This window comes from Schistocerca serialis, chromosome 9, assembly GCF_023864345.2.
Source record: "Schistocerca serialis cubense isolate TAMUIC-IGC-003099 chromosome 9, iqSchSeri2.2, whole genome shotgun sequence".
NCBI classification, from domain to species: domain Eukaryota; kingdom Metazoa; phylum Arthropoda; class Insecta; order Orthoptera; family Acrididae; genus Schistocerca; species Schistocerca serialis.
This window is the reverse complement of record NC_064646.1, coordinates 366,731,051-366,756,840: the sequence shown is the minus strand read 5'-3', so window position 1 is coordinate 366,756,840 and position 25,790 is coordinate 366,731,051. Positions and strand designations below refer to the sequence as shown.

General features: G+C 44.4%; 1 protein-coding gene across 2 annotated transcripts in view; it reads right to left on the bottom strand.

Annotated features, from left to right (window-relative positions):
- Window positions 1-25,790, bottom strand: part of LOC126419091 (aquaporin-like) — a 355,970-nt gene that overhangs the window by 22,277 nt on the left and 307,903 nt on the right. For both annotated transcript variants that reach the window (XM_050086188.1, XM_050086187.1), the window contains exons 3-5: window positions 23,761-23,984; window positions 16,527-16,670; window positions 10,904-11,110 (exon numbers count right to left, since the gene is read on the bottom strand). In XM_050086188.1, the coding sequence (XP_049942145.1) occupies window positions 10,904-11,110; window positions 16,527-16,670; window positions 23,761-23,984 (575 nt within the window). The remainder of the gene's footprint in view (window positions 1-10,903; window positions 11,111-16,526; window positions 16,671-23,760; window positions 23,985-25,790) is intronic.

The following is a 25,790-nucleotide window of genomic DNA, read 5'->3' as shown; positions in this document are numbered from 1 at the left end:
CATTTAATATAATCTCATCTATTCGCCTCCTGTTACGTCTGACATTGTCTAGATCTTTTCTTACCTCTAAAAATCCAGTAAAGAACTACCTTGGTCCATTTACCATTCAGTCGCCTGTCAACAAATTCTACCAATGACATACAATTTTGTTTATTGAATAAATTTGATACTATCAGAGTAGGAGAAAGCGGTCGTATGCTGATAATCAAATGTAAAATTACAAAAAATTTTAGTTTTCTACTTTTTTATACAAAGTGATGACCTGTTTCGGTAGCTTAACTTCCATCTTCAGATCACATGTAGTGCTATAAATGCACTAGCAGCGTACAGTGCCACTGCATCGTCGATAACATTCTTATTTTAAACCTTCAGTTTAAACCTGTTATGTGCAGCCACGCTATCGGTGATAGCAACTGAAACAAAAAGCCTGGACAGAGTAGTAAAAATTTTATGCACTGAAACGTCTATTTAATTATCTTCGTTACAGTGAGCAAACTGAACATAAAGATTTGCCAATTAAAATGTACTATCAGTCAAAATTAAAACGTAAAATGTATATACATTTTCACACTGGGTGGACAAGTTACCCAGTGTGACGACGTTGTATATATGTTTTACGTTTTACTTTTGATTTCAAGCACAGCTTACATGACAACTTTCTGTGTTCAGTTACTAATTGTAACGAAAATAATTACATGGACGTTTCAATGTATAAAATTTTTACGATTCTGTGTAGGCTTTATGTTTGAATCGCTGTCGCCGATAGTATGGCTACACTTAACAGATTTCACAGTAAGAATGTTATTAATGATGCAACGGCGTTCCACAGTTGTACACTGCGAGTACATTTATAATACTACATGTCATCTGAACATGGTAGTTAACCTAACGAAACCAGTCATCACTTTTTGTAAAAATTTTAAAAAATAAACTCCTCCTGGAGCAATTACATGGTGGATTGAGTAGCTCAGTAATTGCTACTGCCGGTCCCAAGCCCGGACGAAGGAGGAGGGTAAAAGCCAAAAACATACGGCACCTACAAAACTCCAGCACTTAATCCGTGGACTAACAACCGGTACGATAAGAGTGAATTGAATCGGCAATCAGCCACTCGCCTCGGGCAGACGCCCACCAGCTCAAACCAACCATGAACTTAGCATGAGAGAAACACGAGCAACAAAGCAACTACCTCGGGCTGTAACTCAGAAGAGCGAAGGCGAACCTGATCATTCGGATTCTGGGGGACCAGAACATCATGCAGGGAAGAGTCGGAGCTTCCCAAAACTACTCAAACCAAATCGAAAGCAATTCACTGGTACACTGAACGTACAGATACTGACTAAAGTAGGAAAACTCAAGATACTGACAGATACTTGTGATAGATTTGGGATTCGTATACTTGCAGTACAAGAAACACGTTTTCGTGATTGTGGTCACTTTGATTCCAGTGGCTATCGACTCTACAAGGGAAAGCATGCAATCAAACTGGAAAATAGTAACATAAATTTGTTGGGAACGGTATTCCTCGTGCATAACAGTATCCAGTACTCCGTGATCTCGTCACCCTCTGAACACCTCTCTCTAGTCACAGTTAAATGTGCCAATAGGCCTATACACTGGTAAACGCACATGCTCCAGCCCATAACGATCCTGACAAAAACATTGGAGAAGTTCTGCTCACAACTCGAGCGTATACTCACCAAGACCCCTCATTACCATGTCAAAAACTGTTGGGAGGTTTCAATGAGCAACTGGAACTTGAACACAGACATATAATTGGACATTTTTAAGCACACAAAAAGACGAACACCAATGAACATTGCTTAATCAACACACGTGGGATAGCTAACCTCTAAATAATGTCCACTCACTTTATGAAAACACCGATGAAAATGACTACATGGAGATCTCCAAACAACCACATTGTGGAATATCAAATTGATCATGTAGCGATAACTAGAAAATTGTCTTCAGAAATCATGAACGTGAGGGTACGCGAAGGTCTCGTAGAGTCAGATCACCATCTCTCACAAGTCAAAATCCGCTTCATACCTAATCCAAAGAAGTGCCGAAAATCTAAACTGCTGCGCATTAATCCAGAATACCTAAAAGAACATTCAGAGGAGTTTGTGCAATCACTAGATACCAACACGGAAACATGGAAAGAGCTTCTTGGAACCATCCAGCAGTCATCAAGAAAATTCGGTCAACCACGACGGAAAAGGAAACACAGGTGGTGGACCACAGACTGCGACAGAGCACTTGAACCACGTATTCAAGCCTGGAAGATTTGGCACAGCCATCAAACACCGGAGAATCGGCAGAACTTTTTGTAAACACAGATGAAAACATCCAAAACAATGAGACAAATTAAACGTACGTACCATCACAAACGATTAGAGGAAATTGATAATGATTTTAAAAGAAACGAGAAACTTTTATAGGGCATTTAGGGAAGAACTAGCAACCTTCAAGCCACCCATTCTTTGTTTTTGACGCCCTGATGGAACACTTGAGACGAACACAAAGGCCAACTATGAAATCCTGAAACAGCATTTCGGGAAGTTACACAACTGTGAACCAACAATAGTCAAACTTGATGTCCATGTTACGACCTTAAACCAGGATTCAACTCCACCTACGCGTGAGGAGTTGTGAAACGTTGCATCACACCTGAAAAATTAACGAAACATCAGGGGAAGAAGGTGTAATTGCCGAAATGCTCACGGTTTGAGGTGAACTCTTGACTGACAGCCTGAAAACTATCATTGAAAATACATGGGAAAGAGAAGTCATACCAGCAGATTGGAAAAATGCTTTGATTCACCATCTACACTAAAAGGGCAACAAAACCGATCCCAACAACTATTGAGGCATTTTACTCCTACCAGTCGCTTATAAAGAGCTCTCACGTGCTCTTCTCACCAGATTAGAACAACAGACAGAACATCGGTGAGTACCAGGCAGGCTTCCGCCCACAGTGATCCTGCGCAGAACAGATCTGGAACCTGAAGATGATACTGCAACACTGTTAGTCGAACCGCACAGCAGTCAGCCTCGTAGATTTCAAGAAAGCATACGACTCGATTCATCGCTCCAGTCTGTTCAACACAATTCGTGAATATGGTGTAGATAACAAAACTACTTCATTAATTGAGCAGACTTTAACAGACAATCTCAAAAGTAAAATTCATGGAAGATGTTTCTGAACCTTTTCAAATTAGGACAGGAGTGAGATAGTGTGATAGGTTGCCCACACTCCTCTTTAACTTGGTACTGGACAAAATTATGAAGACGTGGGAGAAAGAAATACCTGGAATAAATATGGGAACGAGGGACAAACGAATCAACATAAAATGCCTTGCTTTTGCTGATGACCTAGCAATAATTACGGGGACTCCCGAGGAAGCCAAACATGCCATCCAGAAACTTCATGAGATTGCCATCAAAACCAGACTCCAAATTTCTTACTAGAAAACACAACTCATGGACTCCAAAAGTTCAAATCTGAAACCACTTGCAACAAAATATAGTAACATCAAACAAGTGAAGTACTTCAAGTACTTGGGTGAAATGATCAGCAACACTGGTGACGAAAACGTAGCTCACAAAACACGAGCAGAAAAATTACGTAAAGCTTATACAATGACCTGGAACACATACAATAAGAAATCGCTATCCACTCAAGCCAATGTACACCACTATCATAAAATTACTCTTCCAGAAGAGCTCTACGCAACTGAAATACCATCATTAACCACCAACATCAAGGACATTGAGAAAATGGAAAGGCATGTGCTCTGGAAAATATTTTGACCCAAGATTCAAGATGGTATCTGGATGCGCAAAAGCTCTGAAGAACTGTACTCAAGGACTGAAAGTTTCACGCCAGTTGCACGGAAAAGACGATTGAAATTCTACGGACATTTAGCAAGAATAAATGACCAAGTAAACCTTCCTTATCATCAAAGGAACTCGCCAAACCAAGGCACGCTGGATAACAGAAACCCAAAATGACGTCACGGAACTCAGTATTGACCCACTAGAAACAACACGGACTTTGTACAGACGGAAAATCAACTCTCATAAGTTAACAGCCAAAACCCGACGGAAAATAATCTGAAATTGAAAAACGCATGGACACAAGAGAGAAGAGAAGCCCATAGTGAAAGGATGAAGACGTTTTGGGAAGAAAAGAACAAGAAAGCTAAGAAGAGCAGTGCTAATTAATGGTTCCGCGTGCTCCTTTGAGGGCGAAACGAATAAATAATAATAATAAACGTTAAATACAATTGAGACAAAATATAGAAAATTTCTGAAAATTTTGAACAGTTTTTAGAATGATTTTACATTTGATTCTTTCCCCCTCACTCTTCTTTACGTTTTACATTTCATTATTTTCCCTTCACTCTTCATTACGATCCCTCATTCATTTGTTTGTGTCCTGTCTAACATATTAGTCTCGAGCATGAACCTCTTCACTGTTCCCCCAACAACAGACATTTCTGGATGGCTTCCGTAATTTAAATTAAAATTTCCCTCCGTAAGCGGAAGGAACCTAAGTCTTCAATGATTATTTGTACTATTTTGTTTCAGTCCTTTGATTGTGCGTTAGTCTTATTGTAATTCATATTCAAGTCTTCTTTAAATTTATTTTATTACGTTTGTCTCTGAGGTTTTATCTGTAAGAGGTGCAAGCAGTGCAATGTCATCAGCAAAACAAATGTGTTTCAGATATAATCCTTTACAACGTAATCCTTTCCAATTTCTGAATGAGAACTAACTCTGAAGAATATTTTTGGTTATACGGTATCACATTCTTTCACAGCTTACCGGTAATTTCTTACCCTGATGATGACAGCATTGAAACTTACAGGGGTTGGACAAAAATATGAGAACACTGCGAGGAATGCATTCTTGAACATAAATGTAGATGCTAGCCAAGCATGTGGGTTGCGTTGTTGTATTTGACTAAGAACGGCACCTGTGCAATATACATAGTACGTTACAATGAGGATCAGTCGTAATCGGAACAGTATTCTGTGTAGTCGTGAGTGCATTATGTCGGCGATAAATGAATTCGAAAGTGGGCAAATTCTTGGTTCTAGTACGGCGAGTGCTTCCGTAACCGATGTAGCGGCGTTTCAAGGGACACCATAGCGAAGATTTATACTGAATACAGGGAAAGAGGAAACACGTCATCTGCTAAATCACAATGCGGACGAAAGTGTGTGTTCAGTGACTGTGACAGAAAATAGCGGACGACGGCTGCAAAAGTCACTGCAGATTTCAAAATCGTTCTCTCGAACCCTGTCAGCACGAAAACAACACAAAGAGAGCACCATAATCTGGGAACTGCAAAGGTAGCTGGTATTCCAAAACCACTCATCAGTAATGCATATGCTAGAAACAGAAAAATATGCATCTCAAGCCTTAAAACCTGGACTATTTAATAATGGAAGAAAGTTATTTGGTCGCATGAGTCTTGTTGCACACTGTTTCCACCTTCTGGTCGAATCTACGTCCCAAGATTGAAAGTCGCATTACTGCCAAGGACTGTATTACAGTGTTGTGTGATCACGTCCATCTAATGCTACAATGAAATTTTAACTCTGCAGCGGAGTGTGCGCTGTTATGAAACTTCCTGGCAAATTAAAACTGTGTGCCGGACCGAGACTGGAACTCGGGACCTTTGCCTTTCGCGGGCAAGTGCTCTACCAACTGAGTTACCCAAGCACGACTCACGACCCGTCCTCACAGCTTTTAATTCCGCCACTACCTCGTCTCCTACCTTCCAAACTTCGCAGAAGCTCTCCTGCATACCTTGCAGAACTAGCACTCCTGGAAGAAAGGATATCGCGGAGACATGACTTAGCCACAGCCCTGGGGGATGTTTACAGAATGAAATTTTCACTCTGCTCAGTTGGTAGAGCACTTGCCCGCGAAAGGTAAAGGTCCCGAGTTCGAGTCTCGGTCCGGCAGACAGTTTTAATCTGCCAGTATGTTTCATAACAGCACACACTCCGCTGCAGAGTGAAAATTTCTTTCTGGAAACATCCCCCAGGCTGTGGCAAAGCCATGTCTCCGCAGTATCCTTTCTTCCAGGAGTGCTAGTTCTGCAAGGTATGCAGGAGAGCTTCTGTGAAGTTTGGAAGGTAGGAGACGAGGTACTGGCGGAATTAAAAGCTGTGAGGACAGGTCGTGAGTCGTGCTTGGGTAGCTCAGGTGGTAGAGCACTTGCTCGCGAAAGGCAAAGGTCCCGAGTTCGAGTCTCGGTCCGGCACACTGTTTTAATCTGTAATGATACAATGTTCGTTTCCCCAGGGGTGATGCTGTGTTCCAAAGTGACAGGGTCCTACCCACATAGTTTGCACCGCCCAGGTCTATTTTAGTGAGCACGAGGAGGAATTGTCGCATATCCTCAGGCCACTACAGTCACCATATGTCAATATTATTGAGCTTTTGTGGCTTATTTTGGAGAGAAGGGTGCGTGACCGCTATCCACCTCCAACACCGTCACCTGAACTTGTCACTCTTTTGCAAAGAAATTCCCTTGAAAACCGGAAGCGGTCCGTATTTATCGGCTCTGAGGCGACTGCAAGCGGTTTGGAATGCCAACGGTTTTTCTACACCGTATGCTTTTCCCATATTTTTGTCCACTTTCTGTATATTATAATGGAAGCTGCGGCGTTGATGCAAACATGTCCAGATATTGATAAAATACCAGTGGATTTCTCATTGGTATCAGGCAAAAGATCACGGCAAAAGCTACACAAGCTCGTGAATGAAATTTAGGGGAACAGTGGATGTTGCATCTCATTTGTAATGTAATGTAATTATTATGCTCCCATAGATAACAAAAAGTGGCTAAATGCGCCAACTTTTGGTACAACGTTAGCGGTGTGAGCTAGCAATCTACAATGCAAAACACTCATCTGAAGATGGCCGTTGGTTTTCAACCGAAATATCGTGACAAGAAGTCGACGTAATACGGCTGCAGTCCAGAAATTTCATCGAATACTCTTTGCCGGGAAATTTTCAAGAATCAAAGCAGATTAGTTGCTTCCATAATGTGTTGTGAAACGGCCACAACGAAAAATAAATAAAGAAAGAAAAGTAAAAAAAGTTAGAGCTAACGTAGAGTTTTATCGACTATAGTTCTTCCCAAATAACATTCACGAATGGAATTGGGAAATGATAATGACATCAGATATACCATCCGAGACGTTCTTTAAGTACCAGGTGTATGAAATGAAACAATGTGCACTAGACTGGTAACAGATAGAATGGCTGAGTTAGCGACTAAGAAGAATCAGCGACATAAATGGCTAATAAAAGTAAAATGGACGGAAGAGACAATGGTCGGGCAAACACTGTGACATAATGTATCACCGAAAATAGTACTTGAAGGGATACTAAATGGAAATAATTCAGAGGCAGGCCTACGTACAAGTATATAAGTCAGATCACTGATGATGTTGGAAGCAGAAATAGTTGAAGAGAATGGCTGTCAAGCAACGCGAATGGGTAATTTCACCAAACCAAGCTTTAATTTGATAATTAGATCAGCAATAGCTGCTAATACGAGGTGCTACCCAAATTTTCAGATAGTCTGAATCTTGCGCAAAAAAGTCAGCATAACAACCTACTGCCACTACGCATTTCTAGTCGTGTCTTTCCACTGCCAGTCTGCCACGTGGCGCCAATGTGAGTGCATCGGTGTGAACACTATTGCTGGTGCCCTTGCACCATGTTTTACCGTGGTTGCGAATTTCGAAAAGGCAGACCTGAAACAACAATGGATCTTTATTAAGTTCTGTTTTAAACTCCACAAACTGCAGCTGAAACCCACCATAAAGCAAGGGAGTCTTTTGGTGAGCAATCTTTGAGCCAAGCATGAAGATTTGGATGATTTAAGCGATAGCTGGGAGTCCGTGGTGGTTAACAAAAACTTGGACAGACTGACATGATGCACAACTCCGGAGCTAGGGATAATGTGTATTAAATGATCTACAAAGAGAGGCAATACCTGATGTTCGTGAGATCGTTGAAATCTCATATGAGACGTGTCAATGCATACTAGTTGATGAACTGAACATGAGACGAAACGCAGCGAAGTTAGTTCCTTGTTTTAAGTCAATTAATAGTTTGGTTTCAAGTGTATCGGTGAATTTTACTGGCAGGTTACTTACAATAAAATTATGCTTAGGACTGTTGTAATACGCCTACCACCGCACCCCAGCCCTTCCACTTAATGCTCTGTTACAATTATAAAAGAAATGTAAATATTAGAAAGGAATTGAAAGTATTTGATGTAAAGTAAAAGGATTGAAGAAAATAACAAAGGGGGATGTCCGTCCTGTTGCAAGTGGAGCATTCAAGATTTGCACTACATTTACGCAATACAAGTGTTTGGAAATTCCCGCCACAAACTTCTAGCACTTGACGAGGGGAGTGAGTATATAATATTTGAATAGGAAACGTACCGTTTCCGTGCTACAGCCGTTTGGAAACATGTTTGTTAGGTAGGTATGCAACAGAGTAGTCACGATGGGGGGGGGGGGGTGCTTATTTCGGATCGGCTGATATCATATGACGTCTATCCTACCTGTCTGACCCTGTTCGAGCCTCATTCACGTGCCTTTGAGTATTAGAGCAACATGGCTGAATACACGTTTGCAGAACACACCAATGTGATCCTTCTGTACGGCGAAGCTCACGGAAATGGAAGAGCTGCTTGTGGCTGTTACCAAGATCGTCATCCTCAACGTTCGACTCCATCGCCTACCCTTTTCGCTACAATTAAGCAACGGCTTCGACAAATGATATCTTCACTGTCGGCAGGAGTGGCTGTGGTGCTCCAGGGAGACGCCACGCGTCCGAATTGGGATACGTCGAACAATGTTTATGGAAACTGATTAACTTTCTTTTTTGTTTAGTGGAACTGGACTAGTAAATTACTTGTAATAGTGCCTGCGTTACCAAAATGTTTTCAAATGGTTGCAGCATTGGTTCCTGTTCTCAATATTATGTACTCACTCCTCTCAACGAGTACTAAAAGTTTGTAACGGGAATTTCCGAACACCTTACACACACATCAAAAAACGTTTTGTATCAGCTCGGTTCCGAAAGTCCCGGAACCTGTACAGAAAATTGGAATGGAGAGCAACATAAACATCATTTCCGCCCTTTTTATTGCTCATTAACACCACACATTGCATGTTGTACCACCATACAGCGAGACCTTCAGAGGTCGTGGTCCAGATTGCTGTACACACCGGTACCTGTAATACCCAGTAGCACGTCCTCTTGCACTGATGCATACCTGTATACGTCGTGGCATACTATCCACAAGTTCATCAAGGCACTGTTGGTCCAGATTTCACCACTTCTCAACGGTGATTCGGCGTAGATCGCTCAGTGGTTTGTACGTCACGTCGTCCATAAACAGCCCTTTTAATCCCAGACTTGTTCGACGGGGTTCATGTATGGTGAACATGCTGGCCACTCTAGTCGAGTGATGTCGTTATCCTGAAGAAAGTCATTCACAAGATGTGCGCCATGGAGACGCGAATTGTAGTCCATGAAGACGAATGCCTCGCCAATATGCTGCCGCCGATATGGTAAACTATCAATCGGAGGACGGCATTGACGTATCGTACAGACGTTACGGCGCCTTCCATGACTACCAGCGGCATATGTCGGCCCCACATAATGCCACCCCAAAACAGCAGGGAACCTAGACCTTGGTGTACTCGCTAGATAGTGTGTCTACGGCGTTCAGCTTGACCGGGTTACCTCGAAACACGTCTCCGACGATTGTCTGGTTCAAGACATATGTGACACTCATCGGTAAAGAGAACATGATGCCAATCCTGAGCGGTCCATTCGGCATGGTGTCGCGGTTGCAAAGATGGGCCTAGCCATGGACGTCGGGAGTGAAGTTGCGCGTCATGCAGTCAGTTTGACTAGTAACACGACGACCTGTTATTGCACGAATTTCAACATGGTGGCAATGCTGTCAGGGTTCCTCTGAGCTACTGCAGTAGTAGTCCTTGGGCGGCCTGAGCGAGGCATGGCATCTGTCTCTCTGTATCTCCTCCATGTCCTAACAACATCGCTTTGGTTCACTTCGAGACGCCTGGACACTTCCATTGTTGAGAGCCCTTCCTGTCACACAATAACAATGCGGACTCGATCGAACCGCGGTATTGACCGTCTATGCATGGTTGAACTACAGACAACACGAGCCGTGTACCTCCTTCCTGGTGGAATGACTGGAACTGATCGGCTGTCGGGCCCCCTCCGTCTAATAGGAGCTGCTCATGCATGGTTGCTTACATCTTTGGGCGGGTTTCAAAATGTGTGTGAATTCCTAAGGGACCCAACTACTGAGGTCATCCGTCCCTAGACTTACACATTACTTAAACTAAGTTATACTAAGAACAACACATGCTCGAGGGAGGATTTGAACCTCTGGCGGGAGGGACGGCACAATCCGTGACATGGCGCCTCAAACCGTGCGGCCACTCCGCGCAGCTGGGCGGGTTTACTGCCGTCACTGAACAATCAAAAGGACTGTGTCTGTGATACAAAATAAACAGTCAACGTCTATCTTCAGGAGTTCTGGGAACCGCGGTGATGCAAAACTTTTTTGATGTGTGTATATTATGCAAGGTAAAAGGTGCATTGGAAGACGGGCAAAAAGATGGAAGGACCAAATGTAGCTGGAACAGGCCGAACAAGGGAAGAGGAGGAGGAGGAGGAGGAAAAGAAGAGAAAGAGGAAGGAAGAAGGAGAAGGCAAGTTTTCTGATTTTTACGAGGATCTTTAGGGAATTCTGGCAGCACCTGGTACACCAGTGACTGCAGGAGGCTGTGTGTTAGCCGGCTGGTGGACTCACCGCAGCGAGTGAGATGATGGTGATGTAGAAGCCGAACTTGAGCGGCGAGGAGTCGGTGTTGCGGCTGTTGCGGCCGTCCCAGAGGCCCATGCAGAGCAGCACCAGCACGGCCGTGGCGACGGCCTCCACCAGCAGCGCCTGCAGCGGCGTCAGCGGCGCCGCGGGGACCGTCGTGCACTCGCACACCACGCTGGCCGGCGTCGCCACCTGCGCAGCCAGCCCCCACCAACACACTCACCATCACACACGATCCCATCGTCAAGACTGGAAGACATTTTATGAAACACCCCTTGCAAATGTTTACGTGGTGGCTCATTCATCACAATGTCCGGCTTGAGCAATTATATAAACATATATAATATTCTTATAATAATTCACTGTGTCAAAATAGTCACTTCAGTATGTTAACTGTAAATTGCATGATCAGATCCCTAGGAGGCGGAAGTGCTATGTGTGAGGTAACCATTGTTTTCTGCTTTGTTACTGTTCCGTATTCACTCTATTTTATATTGCTTCCTTTCCTCCTGATAAATATATGGTTCAAATGGCTCTGAGCTCTATGGGACTTAACATCTGAGGTCATCAGTCCACTATAACTACTTAAACCTAACCTAAGGACATCACACCAATCTATGCCCGAGGCAGGATTCGAACCTGCGACCGTAGCGGTCGCGCGGTTCCAGACTGAAGCGCCTAGAACCGCTAGGCCACACCGGCCGTCTGATAAATATATGAAGTTGTTGAAATTAAGATGTTGATTAAACATTTCAATACATAAGACAATTTCAGTTTCGATTACGAACATAATTTAACTGGTTTTTACCTCCTTTGGAGATTTACGTTCTTGTGGGGAAGGACGAAGAACGCGTTAAGGAGGCCGTACTGCTGGAGGCATGCCTGTTAGATGTTGTTGTCGTTTCTCCTCACCCCCCACGACCCCCGTGGTTCCTCACCCCGTGGTGATATTCGTCGAAGCCGGTCTTGTTTACCCCTTTCCCCAAAACTTTCTTTAGCAAACGGCCGCCTTTCACGTAACAGTTCACGTACTGTTTAAATATTCACATTACTAGTTTCAAAAAATCATGACCATCTTCGGATGCGACTATTAATCCGTAAACACTCTCGTGATGATACAGGGTAACAATTACTGAACCAGAATGAGATTTTAACTCTGCAGCGGGGTGTGCGCTGATATGAAACTTCCTGGCAGATTAAAACTGTGTGCTGAACCGAGACTCGAACTCGGGACCTTTGCCTTTCGTGGGCAAGTGCTCTACCATCTGAGCTCCCCAAGCACGACTCACGGCCCGTCCTCACAGCTTTACTACCGCCAGTACCTCGTCTCCTACTTTCTAAACTACACAGCTCAGATGGTAGAGCACTTGCCCGCGAAAGTCAAAGGTCCCGAGTTCGAGTCTCCGTCCGGCACACAGTTTTAATGTGCCAGGAAGTTTGATATCAGCGCACACTCCGCTGCCGAGTGAAAATCTCACTCTGGAAACATCCCCCAGGCCGTGGCTAAGCCATGTCTCCACTGTATCCTTTCTTCCAAGAATGCTAGCTCTGCAAGGTTCGCAGGAGAGCTTCTCTGAAGCTTGGAAAGTAGGAGACGGGTACTGGCGGAAGTAAAGCAGTAAGGACGGGCCGTGAGCCGTGCTTGGGTAGTTCAGATGGTAGAGCACTTGCCCGCGAAAGGCACAGTTTTAATCTCCCAGGAAGTTTCCATTACTGAACTATATGAAATAAAATCGTCATAACGTCTGAACAGTTTGCGTTAGGACGTTCTAACTGCACGGTTGGCCGCGGGGCTTGATGGGAATTAGTAAGCGCACGCATGGTTTAGTTTAGCGACGAAGCCCACTTTCATTTGGACGGGTTCGTCAATAACCAAAACTGCGGGACTTAGAATCAGAATTTCGCAATCAAGAAGTCTCTTCACTCTCAACGGATGACTGTATTTTGTGCAATGTCCACTCACTGAGTAATCGGTGCGATATTCCCTAATGGCACGGGGACTACCGAACGACACGTGAAGGTTTTGGAAGATGATTTCATCCCCATTATCCAAAGTGACGCTGATTTCGACAAGATGTGGTTCATGCAAGACGGAGCTCGACCCCATCGAAGCAAGGGAGTGTTTGATGTCATGGAGGAGCACTTTGGGAGCCGCTTTCTGGCTCTGGGATACCGAGGGGCCACTGGCATGGGCCTTGATTGACCTCCACATTCTCAGGACCTAAACGCATGCGATTCCTCTTTGTGGGCCTATATTAAAGACAAGGTGTACAGCAGTAACCCTAAACCATTGCTGAGCTCAAAACAAACATTCAGGAGGTCATAGACAGCATCGATGTTCCGCCACTTCAGGGAGTCATGCAGAATTTCGCTATTCGTCTGCGCAATATCATCGCCAATGATGACAGGCATATCGAACATATCATAATCTAAATCCGAATATCTGTAGTGACGTTTACATGTTGAATAAAGTGTGCGCGCAACGTAGTTTGTAACTAATTTACGTTTTTTTTCTTATAGTTCAATAATTGTCACCCTGTATATAAACTCTAGTATATGTATACTAATCAGCACGGAAATGGTATAAAATGTTTCTATAAAACAGTCATACCATTACGTGGTGAAAGACAGAAATTAAATTATTACCATGTGCTCTTTATATTGCGCTTGTGGAAGTCAGGGGCACAGGAAACTGAAGGTGGTAAGATGTGTTGGGTGGACGAATGATACAGGTGATGTGCGTCGGTAAACAGCGCTCTCTGAATCAACTTATGTTTGCTATATATAACTTTTAAAGCTAATAAAAGCACAACCTAGCTTAAAAATAAAGGTTATAACATTTTGAAACTAGCACTATAAAAACACATATGGATATGCCAATGACTGTCATACCGTAAGGTCATACTCCACATTGGCTGTTTTTATCCAAGTTAATACTGAAAGTTATATACTTTAAAAATGTGATTTATGAAAGCCACCAAGATACAATAACCCCATCTGGAAATACTCTTTGATCTTGGCATAATAAATTATTATATAAACATGTATAAGATCGCATGCTTCCACTTGGAAATATAAGTTTTTTAAGCATGCAGATATGGCATTTCCTTTCAGCAAATGGATTAGGAGCACTAGATGCACGAATGTATTTAAAGTATGTATATCATAACTCTTTTTATACAAAATATTCATCCATTTTGAATTACTGCTAGTTTGATAGCAGTTAGATATTTAATAAGTTGTGTGAAACACTATTCTCAAAAATTAAAAACGAAGGTGACTTTTCTGGGTGTTAGTTGTAACTTTGAGGCACATGAGACATTGACAGATGGACTCAACCGTGTTGGTGCGTTTTAATACTAGGGTTGCGTCTTTATTGGGGTGGGAGGGGGGGGGGGCTATTGGCGCAGAACAGCTGAGGTCTTAAGCGACCAAGTAAATCGTGAGTTAAAATTAACTGTTTCTAGGGAAATCAAGCCGTGTTTCTCGAAATTAGTTGAGGCATTGGAGCCTAACGCTACTAGTGGCTGGTTAACATTACGATGAATAACGACAGAGAACCTCGAGAACTTCTCAAAAAGAAAGTAAGGAATTAGAAAGAGAAAATGAAAAAGTACAACAACCCCTTTCCCCTCCCCCTTTTTTTTAAAGGACGTTGGGAAGAGTTACTAGCACAATAGTCTCCCCAGATGAAAATGAAATCTTTTCCGCCACGTCGTTATGGCAAGAAGGGAAAGGAAGATTAGAGACGGAGCACAGACTCGGATTGTTTCAACGATGAGGAACGAATTTAGCCGTGCCCTTTCAAAGGAACCATCTCCGCACTTGCCGGAAGCGATTTAGGGAAATCACTGGCTAGGACGACTATACAGACGAATGCATTCTGCAGCCTTCTCTGTATCCGCTAAAGCCTCTGTTAGGTCAGATGACAAGCACTTGTTTAAGCATAAGCGGTTAAGAAACTGTCATTGCTTTGGAAAGTGGGGCACGGTCAGTGACTGAGAGCAAAGTGGTGTGAGGTCACCGTTAACAGATGATGATGACTGAACATACTGTGCCCTAAGTGTACACTACTGGACATTAAAATTGCTACACCAAGAAGAAATGCAGATGATAAACGGGTATTCATTGGACAAATATATTATACTAGAACTGACATGTGATTACATTTTCACGCAATTTGGGTGCATAGATACTGAGAAATCAGTACCCAGAACAACCAGTCGGAAACGTGATGGTATGCATTTCTCCTCCTTACATGAGGCATCACAACGTTTCACCAGGCAACGCCGATTAACTGCTGTTTGTGTATGAGAAATCGGTTGGAAACTATCCTCATGTCAGAACGTTGTAGATGTCGTCACCGGCGCCAGCCTAGTGTGAAAGCTCTGAAAAGCTAATCATTTGCATATCACAGCATCTTCTTCCTGTCGGTAAAATTTCGCGTCTGTAGTACGTCATCTTCGTGGTGTAGCAATTTTAATGGCCAGTAGTGTAGTATAGTTAAAATTGTCTTTTCTATATCTATGTGTATATACATACTCCGCAAGCCACCGAACTATGCATGGCAGATGGTGCCACGTACCACTACAAGTAATTTCCTTATCTGTTCCACTAGCAAGTAGAGCGAGCGAAAAATGATTATCTATAATACTATGTACGAAGTTTCTCACATATTATCTCCGTCCGTCCTCCTTACGCGGACGTACGTCGGCAGCTGTAGAATCCATCTGCGATCGGCCTCATACGTCGGTTCTGTAAATTTCCACAGCAGTGCCTTGCGAAGAGATCATCGTCTTCCCACCAGGAATTCCCATTTGAGTTCAGGAAGCATCTCCGTAATACTTGCGTGCTGGCAGAATCTACCGATAAGAAATCTAGCATCAAGCTTCTGAATTGCTTCGATGTCTTCCTTTAATTGGAGCTGACAGGGATAGAAAACACTGCAACGGTACTCACGAACTGGTCGCTCTAGCATCCTACATGCCGTCTCCTTTATAGATGAGCTACACTTCCCAAAATTCTACCCGCCTGACGTGCTCATTCCATTTCGTATCGCGTCAAGATCGACGAGGGAAGTCTTCATGGAGAGACGGTAAGTGTTCATGCCAGAGTGAGAGGATGATCCTACTTATAGCATCGCTAACGTCGTCTAAGGGCACAGATTTGCTAAACGCCTGAGTAGTAGGGTTGCAGCTTGCCATCTGCCGCAACTTTCACAGTGCACAAATGATACACTAGCATTTTCGGAAGAAGGAAGATTAGTGTTTAGCCTCCAGTGAACAACGAGGTCATTAAAGACGGAGCACTAGCTCGCATTGGAAAAGGATGGGGAAGGAAATCAGCCGTGATCTTTTAAAAGAATCGTACCGGAAATTTCCTGAAGCGATTTAGGAATATCACGGAAAACTTAATATGGATGCCCGACCGGAGATCTAAACCGCCGTCCTCCCGAATGAGAGTGCTAGCCACTGCGCCAAGTCCCACCGTAGAATTTTTGGGCAGAGGACATTGCTTTCACGGGAGCCGCAGCCAGCATGGACTGGATAGCCGGTGTCTTTCGGCAATGAGTCTGCAAGACTTCGTCGGCTACGCAGCAGTGACGCACCAGGAGCAGGCCGAATCCGAGCACGGCGCCCACGCCCTCAGCCACCAGGTACACGAGGGCGGCCGCCACGTTCAAGTCGCCGCGCAGCACCGCACACAGCGTCACCGAAGGGTTCAGGTGCGCCACCGATATGTGGCCCACGATCTGAGGAAGAACAAAAAATAAATTCTAGAAAAAAAGACATGAAAATTGTACATTGGTGTAACACACTGAAGCGCCAAAGAAACAGGTATAGACATGCGTATTCATACAGAGATACGTAAACAGTCAGAATACGGCGCTGCAGTTCGCAACGCCTATGTAAGACAAGTGTCTGGCGCAGTTGACAGATCGGTTACTGCTGCTACAATGGCAGGTTGTTAGGTTTTAAGTGAGTTGGAACGTGGTGTTGTAGTCTGCGCACGAGCGATGGGGCACAGTATCTCTGAGCTAGATATGAAGTGGGGATTTTCCCGTATGACCACTTCACGAGTGTATCGTGAATATCGGGAATCGGGTAAGACATAAAATCTCCGACATCGCTGCGGCCGTAAAAAGAGCCTGTAATAACGGGAAAAACGACGACTTAAGAGAATCGTTCAACGTGACAGAAGTGCAATCCTTCCACAAATTGCAGCAAATTTCAATGCTGGGCCATCAACAAGTGTCAGCGTGCGAACCATTCAACGAAATATCATCGATATGGGCTTTCGGAGCCGAAGGTTCACTCGTGTGCCCTTGGTGACTGCACGACGCAAAGCTTTACGCCTCGCCTGGGCCCGACAACACCGACATTGGACTGTTGATAACTGGAAACATGTTGCTTGGTCGGACGAGACTCGTTTAAAATTTTATTGAGCAGGTAGACAACCTCATGAATCCATGGACCCTGAATGTCAGCAGGGGATTGTTCAAGCTTGTGGAGCCTCTGTAATGGTGAGGGCGCGTGCAGTTGCAGTGAGATGAGACCCCTGGTACGTCTATACACGATTTTGACAGGCGCACGTACGTAAACATCTTCTCTGATCACCTGCATCCATTCATGTCCATTGTGCATTCCGACGGCCTTGGGCAATTCCAGCAATACAACACTTTCAGAATTTCTGCAGAGTGGCTCCGGGAAGACTCCTCTGAGTTTAAACACTTCCACTAATTCCCAAACTCTCCTGACATGAACATTACTGAGCATATCTGAGATGCCTTGTAACGTGCTGTTCAGAAGAGATCTCCACCTCCTCGCACTCATACGGATTTATGGACAGCCCTGCAAGATTCATGGTGTCAATTCCCTCCAGCACTACTTCAGACATTAGTCGAGTCCATGCCACGTCGTGTTGCGGCACTTCTGCGTGCTCGCGGGACCCTACACGATATTAGGCAGTAGTACCAGATTCTTTGGCTCCTAAGTGTACATATTCCGATATTCATTTTGTAGTTTGTGAAAGCATCGATTGCAATTTGGATGCACAACCTGGCTTTCTACTCACTTCGCTGTCGTTCCAGTTTTCACATTCATAATCGTGGCACAAAAATATTATCAGCTGTACGTTGCACAAAGTGCCTGTTTGCAGTAGTCTTAAAACAATATAATTCACAGCCACGTAACTCAGCAGTCAATAAAATGAAATTTTTTTGCAGTGTGGTTCGATGAAGGACTGTAAAAAGTATTACAGCGTGTGACTTTTCATGTTTTGCCGACGGATCCGTTGCAAATACACTTTTCGGGTTTGCCTCTGGATCGTATTGTGTAACTCGCACAATATTTCATCGATGCAACTGCTCGACATCATCAGGTGGTGGTAGCTGCTGCTGTCGCTGCTGCAAGGCGCGACTGATCGGTCCGCCGGCAAATCCGAGAAACTCGTCTAGCTTGAAGGGAGAAACCACTTGGCGCTATGGTTGGCCCGCTAGATGGCGCTGCCATAGGTCAAACGGATATCAACTGCTTTTTTCTAAATAGGAACCCCCATTTTTTATTACATATTCGTGTAGTACGTAAAGAAATATGAATGTTTTAGTTGGACCACATTTTGCTTTGTGATAGATGGTGCTGTAATAGTCACAAACATATGGCTCACAATTTCCTGGCAGATTAAAACTGTGTGCCCGACCGAGACTCGAACTCGGGATTTGCCTTTCACGGGCAAGTGCTCTACCATCTGAGCTACCGAAGCAGGACTCACGCCCGGTCCTCACAGCTTCACTTCTGCCAGTATCTCGTCTCCTATCCTCCAAACTTTACAGAAGCTCTCCTGCGAACCATGCAGAACTAGCACTCCTGAAAGAAAGGATATTGTGGAGACATGGCTTAGCCACATACCGAGCGAGGTGGCGCAGTGGTAGCACACTGGACTCGCATTCGGGAGGACGACGGTTCAATCCCGTCTCCAGCCATCCTGATTTAGGTTTTCCGTGATTTCCCTAAATCGTTTCAGGCAAATGCCGGGATGGTTCCTTTGAAAGGGCACGGCCGATTCCCTTCCCAATCCTTCACTAACCCGAGCTTGCGCTCCGTCTCTAATGACCTCGTTGTCGACGGGACGTTAAACACTAACCTATCCTAACCTAACCTTAGCCACAGCCTGGGGGATGTTTCCAGAATGAGATTTTCACTCTGCAGCGGAGTGTGCGCTGATATGAAACTTCCTGGCAGATTAAAACTGTGTGCCCGACCGACTCGAGTCTCGGTCGGGCACACAGTTTGAACATTTTACTTCAGTTGTTCCAATGTGATACATGTACCTTTGTGAACTTATCATTCCTGAGAACGCATTCTGTTACAGCGTGATTACCTGTAAATACCACATTAATGCAATAAATGCTCAAAATGATGTCCCTCAACCTCAATGCATTTGGCAATACGTGTAACGACATTCCTCTCAACAGCGAGTAGTTCGCCTTCCGTAATGTTCGTACATGCATTGACAATGCGCTGACGCATGTTGTCAGGCGTTGTCGGTGGATCACGATAGCAAATATCTTTCAACTTTCCCCACAGAAAGAAATCCGAGGAAGTCAGATCCGGTGAACGTGCGGGCCATGGTATTGTGCTTCGAGGACCAATCCACCTGTCATGAAATATGCTATTCAATACTGCTTCAACCGCACGCGAGCAATGTGCCGTACATCCATCATGTTGGAAGTACATCGCCATTCTGTCATGCAGTGAAACATCTTGTAGTAACATCGGTAGAACATCACGTAGGAAATATGCATACATTGCACCATTTAGATTGCCATCGATAACATGGGGGCGAATTATCCTTCCTCTCATAATGCCGCACCATACATTAACCCGCCAAGGTCGCTTATGTTCCACTTGTCGCGGCCATCGTGGATTTTCCGTTCCCCAATAGTGCATATTATGCCGGTTTACATTACCGCTGTTGTTGAATGACGCTTCGTCGCTAAATAGAACGCGTGCAAAAAATCTGTCATCGTCCCGTAATTTCTCTTGTGCCCAGTGGCAAAACTGTACACGACGTTCTCTCTCAACACGGCCGCGCGATATTAGCAAGCGGTCTAGGGCGCTGGAGTCATATACTGTACGGCCGGTCCCGGCGGAGGTTCGAGTCCTCTCTCGGGCATGGCTGTGTGTGTTCGTCCTTAGGATAGTTTAGGTTAAGTAGTGTGTAAGCTTAGGAACTGATGACCTTAGCAGTTAAGTCCCATAAGATTTCACACACATTTGAACTTTTTTTTCTCTCAACACCGACGTTTTTGAGATTCCCGATTCTCGCGCAATTTGTCTGCTACTGATGTGCGGATTAGCTGCGACAGCAGCTAAAACACCTACTTAGGCATCATCATTTGTTGCAGGTCGTGGTTGACGATTCACATGTGGTTGAACATATCCTGTTTCCTTAAATAACGTAACTATCCGGCGAACGATCGGGATACTTGGATGATGTCGTCCAGGATACCGAGCAGCATACATTGCACACGCCCGTAGGGCATTTTCATCACAATAGCCATACATCAACACGATATCGACCTTTTCCACAATTGGTAAACGGCCCATTTTAACACGGGTAATGTATCATGAAGCAAATACCGTCCGCACTGGCGAAATGTTACGTGATACCACGTACTCATACGTTTGTGACTATTACAGCGCCATCTATGACAAAGCGAAAAAAGTGGTCCAACTAAAACATTCATATTTCTTTACGTACTACACGAATGTGTAATAAAAATGGGGGTTCCCATTTCAAAAAACGCAGTTGATATCCGTTTGCCCTATGGCAGCGCCATCTAGTGGGCCAACCATAGCGCCATCTGGTTTCCCCCTTCAACCTAAACGAGTTTCGTTCTTTGTCATTTTTTCGTTTGATGCTTAGTTCGTGCAATATTTGCCCGGTCACTATAAATGGACCACCCTGTATAAATCCGATGCGTCCGCAGCTCGTGGTCGTGCGGTAGCGTTCTCGCTTCCCGCGCCCGGGTTCCCGGGTTCGATTCCCGGCGGGGCCAGGGATTTTCTCTGCCTCGTGATGACTGGGTGTTGTGTGATGTCCTTAGGTTAGTTAGGTTTAAGTAGTTCTAAGTTCTAGGGGACTGATGACCATAGATGTTAAGTCCCATAGTGCACAGAGCCAAATCCGGTGTATGAACAACGGATTACACCCATTCATGAAATCGTCAACCTTCTCACGCTTCTAGACAACGAACAGCTTTTCTAATAATATTTTTTTTAAGAAAATAGCGATAGAGCACAGTTCTTTTGTTGGGCCGCTACCCACACCCACACCCACATAATACGATATACAGGACATAAAATCCCGTCTGAGGCCTGCGCTCATTTTTATGTTAATAATTGGCAACCATTGCTGTACAATCGCAATAAAGTCCTGAGAGGTCCAGTTGACTCTTTTGTTAGAACATGTTACGCGGTGCGGAATTACACCCATCTCCAGACATCTGTTGCAAAAAAGTACAAAATATGACCATGCAGCGCCCCCTACCGAGGGCGCTTCGCTGCTGGTTGACTTGTTTACCGTCAGTATAAGCTCTGCTTCAAGACTGCTTGTGCCGCAGTCTTATGTTATTCGACACTTTCTTTGAGTTGTCAAAGCTGTACGCCTGGTTGGTTAGGAATGAGTCGAAGTTTGTGGTATGTAACTCATATGACCAGATCTCATTTTCTGTAACGTTGAGACGTGTTGTGTGTGCTGTACTTTTTTGTAACAGATGTTTGAAGATGGATGTAATCCCGATACGCGTAACATGTTCTAATAAAAGAGTCAATTGAACATCTCATGACTTTATTGCGATTGTACAGCAATGGTTGCCAATTATTTTCTACAAAATACACGAAATTAGCACTGTGTGCTAGATAGAAGCAATGTTCTTTGAGCACTATGGGACTTAACATCTGAGGTCATCAGTTCCATAGAACTTAAAACTACTTAAGCCTAACTAACCTAAGGACATCACACACAGCCATGCCCGAGGCAGGATTCGAACCTGTGACCGTAGCGGTCGTGCTGTTCCAGACTGAAGCGTCTAGAACGGCTCGATCACAGCGGCCGGCGTTCTCCAAAAGCATTTTCCATTAATGATAATGAACAACGCATCATCTTCCATTGTAAGTGGCAGAAAGTAATGGTAAATTGGGAAGGTATGGTTTCAGAGGGAAATTAATAAGCTCATAAGATATTTTTTTTTTCGGACTTAACTTCTGAGGTCATCAGTCCTCTAGAACTTCGACCTACAGTAGAGCGTCGGTTATCCGAAGTAATTGAGGGACATGGGTGTTCGGAAAACTGGTTTGTTCGGATAATCGAACTGTATATGTTTATTTGCCAAAAAGAAGTACTATACAGTAAATTTATTCATAAAAACAGGCATCTCTTTTAGTATTACAAAGTAACATACAAAGGCAACTTCAGTAGGAATATACAATATGTGGCACAGTTTATTAAAGAAAAATATAAACATATTACATACACATTTTGCATGAACAATATACACAGTATACAAAATTATCGTTTAAAAAATCCTTTATTTTGGTCTGTCTAAGCACGCCTACACGCTTACGAGCAGCTAAGTCACGTACTTTTTTCATTACAGATATCTGCAAACTGGTCACTTTCATGGCTCTGAGCACTATGGGACTTAACATCTGAGGTCATCAGTCCCCTAGAACTACTTAAACTTAACTAACCCAAGGACATCACACACATCCATGTCCGAAGCAGGATTCGAACCTGCGACCGTAGTGGTCGCGCGGTTACAGACTGTAGCGCCTAGAACCGCTCGGCCACTCCGGCCGGCTCATAAGAGATCCTAGTGTGTGATGTCAAATGGATACGGAGAGAGAGAGGTGTAGTAAGCAGCGTTCGAGGATTTGGAGAATGGAAATGGCTCTGAGCACTATGGGACGTAACATCTGAGGTCATCAGTCCCCTAGAACTTAGAACTAGTTAAACCTAACTAACCTAAGGACATCACACACATCCATGTCCGAGGACCGAGCGAGGTGGTGCAGTGGTTAGACACTGGACTCGCATTCGGGAGGACGACGGTTCAATCCCTCGTCCGGCCATCCTGATTTATGTTTTCCGTGATTTCCCTAAATCGCTCCAGGCAAATGCCGGGATGGTTCCTTTCAAAGGGCACGGCCGACTTCCTTCCCCGTCCTTCCCTAATCCGATGAGACCGATGACCTCACTGTCTGGTCTCCATCCCCAAAACAGCCACCATGCACGAGGCAGGATTCGAACCTGCTACCGTAGCAGTCGCGCGGTTCCGGACTGAAAGGATTTGGAGGGAGTCCTAAAATTTTTAGTGGAGACGGTGACATAAGAGAGCGTGGTTCGGATCAGGCTTTTGCAGGTGTGGAATACAGTGGAGGGATTAAGTCCTCGCCGGCTGGAGTGCCCGTGAGGTTCTAGGCGCTACAGTCTGGAACCCCGCTACCGCTACGGTCGCAGGTTCGAATCCTGCCTCGGGCATGGATGTGTGTGATGTCCTTAGGGTAGTTAGGTTTAATTAGTTCTAAGTTCTAATCGACTGATGACCTCAGAAGTTAAGTCGCATAGTGCTCAGAGCCATTTTTATTCAGTCCTCATTTTCAGCCGGTTAGCATTTTAGTCTCTCGTGGAATGGTTAGTTTACGGTCGAAAATTAGTCCAAGGTACTTTTGACTATTAATTAATTGGATAGGACGGTTGTAAATGGTGATGCAGCACAGGTGGTGTTACTGACGTGACTGGACTTTGTAACGTGGGCGTAAGTGCGAGCGTCGACTGACCTGTATGACTGTGGCGACGGTCATGCCGAAGACTAGCGGGCCCTGCAGGCCGGACGGCTTCTCGGAGGTGCCGTCGAGTCCGTAGACGCCGCCCATGCAGCCCACGAACATGAGCAGCGCGGTCCCCAGCAGCTCGGCGCAGAACACGACCAGCATGCGGCGCGCCGACAGCTGGCCGAACACAGAGCCCGTCTCGGGGTGACGCCGGAACGCCGCCATCACGCCTGCGTGGTATACCGTGCATCAAGCAGGTGTCACTCTGCCAGCAAGCCACGTGAAGTGTCACAAATAATCTGAATAGCGAGATCCTAGTCCACTGCGATCATCTCCACGGCTTATCCGTAGATACTCGACCGTTTCTGAGCAAACAGCACTCAGAGTCACCGAGGTACTTTATATGCCTTTTAGCAACTTTGTAGTTCAGCCGAAGCAGTGGCACAGTGGCTAGCATCGAACCTTCACACTTTCGCGCCAAGTCTTCAAACCCCTATAATTAGTGCTTTTTCTCTGTTTTCGTTCATTCATCTACCCATACCCGTGTAAGATTACTACAGGCATGTTTGCGAATGCATTGTGGTTCTGTCCTCCATCGTACAGGCGTGAAAAGAAGATCAAATGTGGGTAAAAGAGGGTGCAACGACTTTCCCAACGTGTGACAGATCCATGTAACACCTTTGGAGGGAATTTTGCTGGCATTTGGTACCAACGAGACATCATTAGCCCCCGTTACACTTTATGGGATCTCCTGAGTTCTCGTCTTTTTTTTTTCTCTTGTTTCCGCAGTTTGCATTTCGAAGCATGACCGAGCCTGAGGATGATGACGCAGGGCACCACACTTTCGCACAATTACAAAAGGAAGGCATCTTTGAGCCAATTTCAAACTTCTGCGTCGCAGTGGGAGACAGTTATAGCGGTTTCGAAAACTGACCCTGTAACTGTGATACACACCGTAAAAAGATGTTGCTCTTATTAAAAAACTTATGAAACAGTATTTGTTTTTTAAGATATACATTTGATAATAAACATAGAATACAAATAACAGGAAAAAATTATTACTAGCAATAGTCGAATCAGCGACTTTGCAATTACAACACTCATACGCTACACAGTCAGCAATCAGTGGCTGCGTTAAATTTTTCGAAACGTTTTGTTTTGTACTTAGCAGCGCTCAAAAGTCTTGAAAGCTTTAAACTCGATTTTTTGGAGTCGTATTGGTTTAGGAAATTAACATTCGGGCACTTACTTTCAGATATCACACGGAGAACACCGGATTTTCCTTGAAACTTCGCTCTTATGTTTGTTCTTCAGGAAGATTTGATGCATTACTTCGGGTGATACCGATCGTACAACATTGGAAAAATAGAAATTCTGAAGAATAGGAGTATTGCACGAAGGTAAGTTTGCCGCCGCGACATTTCTTCATACGAATCTCACTCGGCGAAGAAACGTCTTTAGCATTGCTGAAGATTTCAAACGTTGGCAATAAATTAACGGCAAATCAAGCGTAACGGGATGACATCCAGGAAAACTGGCGCTTGCAGGTGATTATGAACCAAGGTATGCCACATCAAAAACGATTTTTTTTTTTTTTTGTCTTTTTAATTCATTCACTATATACGAGGGTAATCCAAGAAGTAAGGTCTCCTATTTTTTAAAAGTACATAGACCTGTTTATTTTTAAAATGGTTTACATCAGTGTACAGATTGAACATTTAGCTATTTTTCGAAATAATCACCTTTCCTGTCGATGCATTTTTTGTAGACGCTGTGGCAATATTTGTATACCCATGTCATACCAGCTCGCCACCATGCTGTTCATAAAATTATGAACCTCTTCTTTCACCTCGTCGTCGGAGCTGAGTCTCTTTCCGGCCAAATGTTCTTTCAACCTAGGGAACTGGTCGCCATGTCAGGACTATAGGGTGGGTGGGTGATTATGTTCCACTGAAACTGTTGCAGGAGAGCAACGGTTTGCCGAGCGACGTGTGGACGAGCGTTGTCATGGAGATGTGTACGCCCTTGTTCAACAT